Source organism: Engraulis encrasicolus, chromosome 3, assembly GCF_034702125.1.
Source record: "Engraulis encrasicolus isolate BLACKSEA-1 chromosome 3, IST_EnEncr_1.0, whole genome shotgun sequence".
Classification (NCBI taxonomy): domain Eukaryota; kingdom Metazoa; phylum Chordata; class Actinopteri; order Clupeiformes; family Engraulidae; genus Engraulis; species Engraulis encrasicolus.
In genome coordinates, this window is record NC_085859.1 from 56,594,026 (window position 1) to 56,602,853 (window position 8,828).

General features: G+C 45.2%; 1 protein-coding gene across 1 annotated transcript in view; it reads right to left on the reverse strand.

Annotated features, from left to right (window-relative positions):
• Positions 1-237: 237 nt before the first annotated feature.
• The window catches only part of bmp1a (bone morphogenetic protein 1a), a 128,476-nt gene continuing 119,885 nt past the window's right edge, over positions 238-8,828 (reverse strand). The window contains exon 20 of the mRNA XM_063195757.1: positions 238-811. Within this exon, the coding sequence (XP_063051827.1) occupies positions 674-811 (138 nt within the window). The 3' untranslated portion in view covers positions 238-673. The remainder of the gene's footprint in view (positions 812-8,828) is intronic.

Here is an 8,828-nt window from a genome sequence, read left to right on the forward strand (position 1 = left end):
TTTTTTTTTAAAAAAAAAATTAAGGAAAGAAAGAAAATAAAACAACAATTAAAATAAAACAAAGAAAAAAACAAAAACAAACAACAATCCAGGGGTCAATTTATTCTCCTACCCCCCCACCCCATTTATTTTATCACCCTTCAACCTCCCCAGCCCAAAACCATAAGGATAACCCACAACACAGCAGAACCCCCCCCCAATATCCCCCACCCCATCTCATAGCCTTCTCTCCCCCTCCCCTCCCCTCCCCACCATACCCACCCAATTATAACCATAAAAAAGGTAAAAACAAGGTCTACGGTGGAATGGCTTATACTCCTCATAGTCAGTAGGTGGCGCCAGAGCCCCTGGGAACTAGTGAGGTGCGGCTGGCGCTGCTTTTGCGGCTGCTGCTGCTTCTGCTGGTCCGTCCAGTCTGGTTGCTGCCGCCGCTGCTGCTGCTTCTGCGGTTGATGCTGCTCTTGTTGTTGTTGTTGTTGTTGTTGTTATTGTTGTTGTTTGTCGTCGTCTTGGCGATGGCGGCCGGGGGTCTCCGGGCGACGGGCGTCTGGGGCTGCTGCTGTCGCCGCCTGCCCTTGTTGTTGGGGGGGCCCCTGATACGCTTCTCTCGCGGCCCCCCACCCAGCGTGCTGCGGGCCCCCGCCCCCGCTCTCCCGGCGGCCCCCACCGCTGGTCACTTCTTACGCGAGTGCAGCGTGTCCTGGAACTTGGTGCTGGTGTAACGCACGTGGAAGCCCTTCTTGTTGATGGTGTCGTCCGAGCGGAACTTGATCACGATTGAGTCGCCCGCCGAGTAGATCTCCTCTGGAGGCTGGGAGAGGGAGGGAGGGAGGGAGAGAGAGAGAGAGAGAGAGAGAGAGAGAGAGAGAGAGAGAGAGAGAGAGAGAGAGAGAGAAAGAGGGAGAGCGGCAGTGAGATGGAGTGCAGTGAGAGTGAGATGGGGAGATAGAGTGAGAAAGAGGAGGAAGACAGAGGATAGGAGGACGCAGCAAGACAGAGTGGGAGACAGAGGGAAAAACAGAAAGAGGAGAGCAAAGAGGCAGTTGAGTACTTAGAATTTGATAGAGGTAATAAGTATTCATGAAAAAGGTAACATTTGTGAATTGGTAGCATGAACTACTAGAATATTACACAGTTTAAATAAAACACTATTCCAATATACCACTGAACTAGAACATGTGCACAGAGGCCCACACACATACACACACACACAGGCACACACACACACAGGCACACACACACAAGCGCGCGCACACACACACACACACAACACACAACACACACACACACCCCTCATAATCAGATAATGTGAGATGGGAATCAACAAGAGTGAGCACATTAGTGCTCACACACACACACACACACACACACACACACACACAATGATGATGTGTGATGGGAGTCACATTAGCGTCTCCCTGCATTAGCTGCTAAAGCTACCCCAATTAGCCTCCTGTTGGGAGCCTCAAGCTGACACACACCAGCAGGCAGTAGGGTGTGTGCTTATCTCCTGTGTGTGTGTGTGTGTGTGTGTGTGTGTGTGTGTGTGTGTGTGTGTGTGTGTGTGTGTGTGTGTGTGCTTGTGTGCGTGCTTGCATGCATGCGTGCGTACGCTACACCAGTGGTTTTCAAATGGGGGGCCGGGGACCCCTGGGGGGCCGCGAAGGGACGCTAGGGGTGCCGCGGCAGGTAGGCAGGAAAACTACAGCACAGTTTTTTTTTTAACTAGACTGCATTCTTGTACAAAATGCTAAACGTGCACTTGCCTTTTGGACCAAAGCATACACAAGTTTTTTTTAAAAATAAAACGGTGTTGTGAGGAGGGGCAAGACACTGGCAGCCAACCATGTGAGCTAATTTTTTGACGACAGCGGCCGGTTTCCAACAATCAGTGGTTGAGTTGTGTGCAGCCAGGGGAAAACAAAAATTGAGAACCCATGTATACAGGTACATGTTTTTTTGCTTTGTTTATATACACAGTGTTGTGAGGCGGGGCAAGACAGTGCAAGACAGACAGACAGACAGAGTTGTGCGCAGCTAGAGTTGCACAGCCAGGGGAAAACAAAAATTGACAACCTGTGTATAGCATTTGTAGTAAAATAACGTAAACTAACTTAGCTAATGAACACTGAAAAGTAACTGTCAGAACCCTTCATTGGCACCACCTGTTCTCGTTGACTCACTAGGCCCAGCAGCTAACTAATTAGTCCTCACAGCAAGCAGTGGTTGCCATTGAGTATTCTACAGAGTTCTAAAATAATTTAAAAAAATGACAGTTCAGTGTTCCATGCCTTCCTTAATTCGCCTTTGGCTAAGCCCCGCCCTCTTTAGTTACAGTTGCTAGGTCGGACAGATAAACTTTCAATGCTGAGATATCAACGTGATTTATGCAGTGACTGCAAATCGCAGCAGTTATTCACTCCTAATAAATAAAAAAAACGCATTCATAGTATTGTGAATCTAAGTATTTATTTTCTGAACGGTCATGCGATGCATCACAGCTGTTATGGGCTCTTCTAATATTGGGAATTGTAACCAGCACCATGGTAAGCCGAGCTCTCATATCTTTTGAGCCCTTACTCAAACTTGCTAGACGAAAAAGAAATCACACAACGGTGATGGCTGTAGTCATCTTCAAAGCCACCACTAATGTGTAACATTAACGTGTGGCGTTTATATCTTCAGTAGCTTAACAAAATCACATCCATCAGCTGCTAGTCAAAACACTCCTGCCGTGACCGATAGTTAACTTTGCTAGCGGTGTTTCTTCATTAATTAGGTCAGAAATCCAAAATCCTACTCCTGAAACAGGTTCGTGGGTTTGCTTAAAACCTTACTGAAAAGTGACACGAATGAGATGGTGGCATGATCAGAGCACACAAAGTATGTTTTGATCAGTGTGTCGAGTGTGAGGCTGCCGAGACCCTTCAAGGCAGACTATCCAGCTGCTATATTAGTCCGGTTTTAGGTAAAGAGGAAAGCGATTACCACATTATTTACACCGCGGGGAAACTTGCACCTTTGTCACAAATACCCCAGGCACAATTTCCAATCATATTTTAATAATACGACCGTATCTCGCAACTTGAAAACATGCGATTTCAGCATTGAGTTCAATGGAGCGCTGTCAAAATTGTCCGAGGTTTGTCCGAGGTCGTCCTTTTGCTGCGCTGTGATTGGTCAAAAAGCACTTTAGGGCGGGCCTTAGCCAAAGGTGAATTAGCCACACCTGTGTTGGTTCTGGGTAGGCTACGTAAGGGTTAACGTTCAGCGAGAAGGTCGCTACCGTGGAATAGCAGCACGACAGAGAGAATCTTTAGACCCCGACGCGGAGCGTGCTGCTATTCCACAAAGCGACCGACTCGCCGAAAGTTAACCCGCTTATTATATGGATATACTTAAATGATTCACACATGGCGGGGACATTTCTTTAGGCCTATTTAATGTTAAGATTGTTGCTGCGCAAAACAAAACAGTGCCGTTGTGGAACACTAGGCAACAGCTAGGTAGCCAGGACAACAGGTGTTGTCTATCACAGCAGCTGATTAGAGTCTTGTTGAAAAGTCGCTTTAGCAGTGAAAAGTCTTGTTGCCATTGACAGCGGTCTGTTATAGACCAACCCGTCCGTTATCGAAAAATAACAGACGTGCGAACGTTGGGGAGCCCCGTTGAAATGAATGGAGCATTCGACCGATGACGTCACACCATATAATAATCACAGTTAATGTTGTGCAGCAAAATGTACATCACAATAAACCAAAATAATGTTAACAATATTCCCATTAGTTAAGAACTGCATTACAATAATCTATTGCATCTCTGAACATTACTTCTATTGTTGTCAAGTTATTATTTTGTATATTCCAGTGGGGCACTGACCTAGACTATGATTTTGAAAAGGGATGCAAAGAAAAATAGTGTGGCATGACCCATGTAAGGTGGGCCTTGGCTGCAATACAACGGTATGTGGGGGGCCTTGCCATGATAAAGTTTGGGAACCCTTGCGCTACACATCGTCAGGCAGTACGCCAAGAATACACACAAAACCAGGGAACAGAGAACTTTCGGTGTGTGTGTGTGTGTGTGTGTGTGTCTCTGTGTGTGTGTGTGTGTGTGTGTGTGTGTGTGTGTGTGTGTGTGTGTGTGTGTGTCTGTGTGTCTGTGTGTCTGTGTGTCTGTGTGTCTGTGTGTCTGTGTCTGTGTGTGTGTGTGTACTATCTGCGGCTTAGTATGTGATGCAGTCCAGCAGGGGGAAAAAAATAATAAAATTAAAGGAGCTCAACGTTCACCTAGTGAAACACGCATGCACAAACGTTGACCTGCATGCACACACTGTTCTCTAGGCTGTGCAGCATTAACATTGGCCAGGCCCTGTGTTAACCGCTAATCATGTCCACACAGAGCATGGGCAGCCCCAAGGGCCTCCCTCTCTCTCTCTCTCTCTCTCTCTCTCTCTCTCTCTCTCTCTCTCTTTCTCTCTCTGTCTATCTCTATCTCTATCTCATCTCTATCTCTCTCTCTCACACACACACGCACTCATGCAGAGACACACAGACACACAGACACGCACGCACGCGTACAGACACGCACGCGCGCACGCACACGCACACGCGCGCACACACACACCCCTCTGCCACTCAGCGCCACTCAGCAGGGCGATTCCAACAGGGGTCCTAATGAAAAGATCAGTTCCTTCATTACTGAGGACATTGCTGCCTGTCTGCAGTCTGCCGCAGCTTATTTACTGCAGCCTGCAGCCTCCAGGGCCACAGAGGGGAGTCCACACACTGGTGGTCAATGTTGCCAGATTGGGCGGTTTCCCGCCAAGTCTACTGCTTAGGATGGGTGTCTGCGGGTAAAAATGGCATTTGGGCAGTTTTTTTCTGCAGATTTATGGCCATGTAAATAGAATTTAGTTCAAATTGGGAAGGATTTGGTGTTTCCAGGCGGGGTTTGAGCATTTTGTTTTTTGGGCTGGAAATCATCAGTCTCATCTGGCAACCCTGGAGTTGAGAAGGGCTGGACTGGGATGAAAAACCAGGCCGGGCATTTTTTTTTTAGCCAAGACCAGTCGGCCAGGCATTGACAGAGACAATAGGTGGGTTTACATGCAGCACTTTTTTCTATTCTGATTAGACTAATCAGATTACAATTCTGAATTCACCTGTTTACATGGACCATGTGAAGCGTGTGACAACATTTTTAAGTCATCGATTATGGGCTATTTTGACCACAACAGCCAAAACAAATAGTTAAATCTGACTCAAAGAGCTGTGGTGTAGTGGCATGAGGACCTGCACTACATTGCAAGGGTCCTCCACTATTTTCTGCTCTCTATCTGTTCTAGGCTACATTACTTGTATACTGCTGTACTCTGTCAGTGCCAAAATCATCATCAGTTCACCAAGCAAATGCCCCAGCATGCCTCATGGCCAATCCACTCAATAGCGTGTGAAGGGAGAGGCTGTGCAGTGGACAGGGCTGTTTCTAGCCAATATGATGCCCTTGGCGAGCACCCTCTTCCTTTTTTGTGCATTTACAAATTGGCATCTGTAAACATAGTGTCGTACATAAGATCGAGCACAGCTGATCTAGTATCTACTGAGTAGCCATGAATAATCGTCAATGTAAAGTTGAATGTCTCATTTGACGTGACATTCTAATCCAGTGGGATTTTCAGGTGTTGCTATGGTGCATCCAAGGTATGTGGAGCCCCGAGCACATTTGGCGTCCTAGGCGACCACCTTATCTGACTACTGTATGTCTATCGCCGGCTCGGACAAGTACAGAGGAGCACTCTTCAGAGTTCTCAATCTTCTGTGCTAAAAGTCAATTTCAATCTTCTGTACTTACACCTGTTACATGAAATTCTGAGAAATCAGTCTTTGACTTTGGTGTTGAAGGACTATCCCCATTCATTTGTATGTATGTACAGTATGTTGACTCCTGTAGTGTGGTGTGGTAACTCCTATTTCCTTGTCTGACCATGCGATGGGGTGTGCGATTGTGTGTGTGTGCGATTGTGTGTGTGTGTCCGTCAATTCTCGACTACTACTCTACAACTTTCCCAATAACAGGGGAAGTCTGAGGTGCCAGAGTCTCTCAACTCAGTAGAGTGTTTCTTTTTTATATATATATAATTTTTGGGGGGGCTTTTCAGCCTTTATTGTTTTTTTGTGAGACAGTATAGTAGAGAAGAGACAGGAAGCGAGCCGGGAGAGAGACGGGGAAGGACCGGCAAAGGACCCGGACCGGGAATCGAACCCGGATCTGCCGAGTGGTAAACGTGTGCCCTACCATATCAGCCACGGTAGGGCCCAGTAGAGTGTTTCTAATGTCACTCTACCTGTCCATTAGGCATTCAAGCAGCTCATTCAACACACCATTTCTCTGTTGCTTCAGGGATTGAAATGTGAAAATATCTGACAGTCAAATAAACTAATGCAGTTGTTCCACTATATTCAGGGTGTAAAAATGCACAGTGGATTGGATGAGGCAGAAACAAAAATCAATCACCCATGTCAATTAGTGTGTTAATTCAGGTGCAGCAGGGGAGAGCTTAATGAGGAGTGGAATGCTTGGCAGGTTAATTGACTCTAGCTGCTCGGTAACTATTGTACAAGTGGAGGATGCCTGCACACGGTAAATGTCTTGCTCACGGTTCCTGTCAAAACAAACAAAGTCTAACTAGTTGTACTGACAAGGAACAAGCTGTCACCGACACAAGTGCACATTTAAAAGTGCACATTTACAATTAAAACAACACTTCAGTGCCTTGTGCAAAGGATGAAAGGGAAAGGATGAAAAGCTCTCCTGTTTTAGGGTGACTACTATGGGGTAATCAAAGACAAAACACTACTTAGTATTGAAATAAAATACTGAACCTCCTCGTCTCCATGCAAGTGTTGCCTGAAGTTGGCCCAGTATCTGCCACATCTGAGCAAGGTACTACTGCCTTCGTGTTCGAGAGCACCTGCATATTTGGAGTTCACAGACTTCTGCAACATCAGCGCTGAGCATTCTTTCATTTCTCTACTACGTAGTATTGCTATAAATAAGAAGATCTAGGCCTGGGTGTGCGCAAAAGGCATGCGCACACACACACACATACAGTTGAGGACGATATTATTAGCCCCCCTCCTGAAATTAGACATATCTCTTGATTTCTCATTAAGAATGACCATTATTAACCGTTCCTGTTATTCTGGAAACAAATACACCATGGAGATAGTATCCAATAAGTTAAATTTGGACTTTTCCATTTTCACAATGAGTTTAAACAAAAAAGTGTAAAAATGGCAAGGACAAAATTATTAGCCCCCTTATCATTAATAGTCAATACAGTGCCATTTATGAACAAAAATTGACACCAGGCACTTTGATTAGTTGTTAACTATGTTGGCACATGTCCTACCAGGGATTTTGGCCCATTTTTTTCATTGCAAATAGTTAAGCTGGTCCAAATTGCATGGATGTTGAGGATGGACATTCATTTTCAACACTCTTCAAATACTATCTGAAAGATTGAGGTCTGAACCACTCCATGACCATGGTTTTAGTATCCTTGAAGAACACTTGAACTATTTTGCATGCAAGTTTTGGGTTATTACCTTATTGAAAGATCCAGTGAAGATCTTAACTCCCTCTATGAGCATATTTTTGCAAGGTCACTTTCCACATTCTATCATAATTTTCAGTTTTTATGGTGCCGTACACCCAAACAAGGTTTCCTGTGGCTGAGGCTGCCACAGAATGATGCATCCACCACCATGTTTAATTGTGGAAACCATCTTATAACGATCCAAGGCCTATCCCTTTCTTCACCTGACAGAAGCAGAATTCATGCATCAAAGCAGGTGCAATTGAATATCATCAGATGAAAGCAGAGACGTTCAAAACTCATTTTTGACTTTCAAATGTTCACAGGCAAAGCTCAATAACACTCTGATATGCACTGCCTTTAGTAAAGGGGTTCTTCTGTGATGATGCCCCCAAAGCCCAATATGATGACAAGCCCTAACAACTGTCTTTCTTGGGGGGGAAAAAACCTCCAGGTGAGGCCAGGTCAATAACAATCATCTAGGCAGGTGTCCAATGCTTCTTTGGTCTAATGAGGCTAAGCAGTTTCCACAGTTACACATAGTGGAAGTGCATCAAGTTTAGTCTGTTATTCAACCTCAGACACAGGGAGTCTGGGTCTGAATCTGGATTGCTGGGTCTTCCAACAACATTGTAACCCAAAGCATACATTTAGATTAGTTCAGAGGTTCTTCAAGGACACTAAAACCATGATATTGGAATCACCCGCTCATAGTCCAATCCTCAATCACACTGAGAGTATGTGGTTAATGTCTATGCTCAGCATCCATGCGATTTGGACCAGCTAGAACACTTTGCAGTGAAGAAATGGGCCAAAATCCCTAGTGGGTCATGTGCCAACCTAGGTAGCAACTTATCAGAGCCCGTTGTCAGTTTTGGTTCATAAATGGCGCCATATTGACTATTAATGATCAGGGGGCTAATAATTTTGTCCTTGCCATTTTTGCCCTTTTTTGTTTAAACTCATCGTAACAATAGAAAAATCCAAATTCAACTCATTGAACATTATCTCCATCAGTGTATTTGTTTCCAGAATAACAGAAACGGTTAATAATGGTCATTCTTACTGAGAAATCCAGAGAAATGTCAAATTTCAGGAGGGGGGCTAATAATATCGTCCTCAACTGTATGTGGAGAGAGAGAGAGAGAGAGAGAGAGAGAGAGAGAGAGAGAGAGAGAGAGAGAGAGAGAGAGAGAGAGAGAGAGAGAGAGAGAGAGAGAGAGAGAGA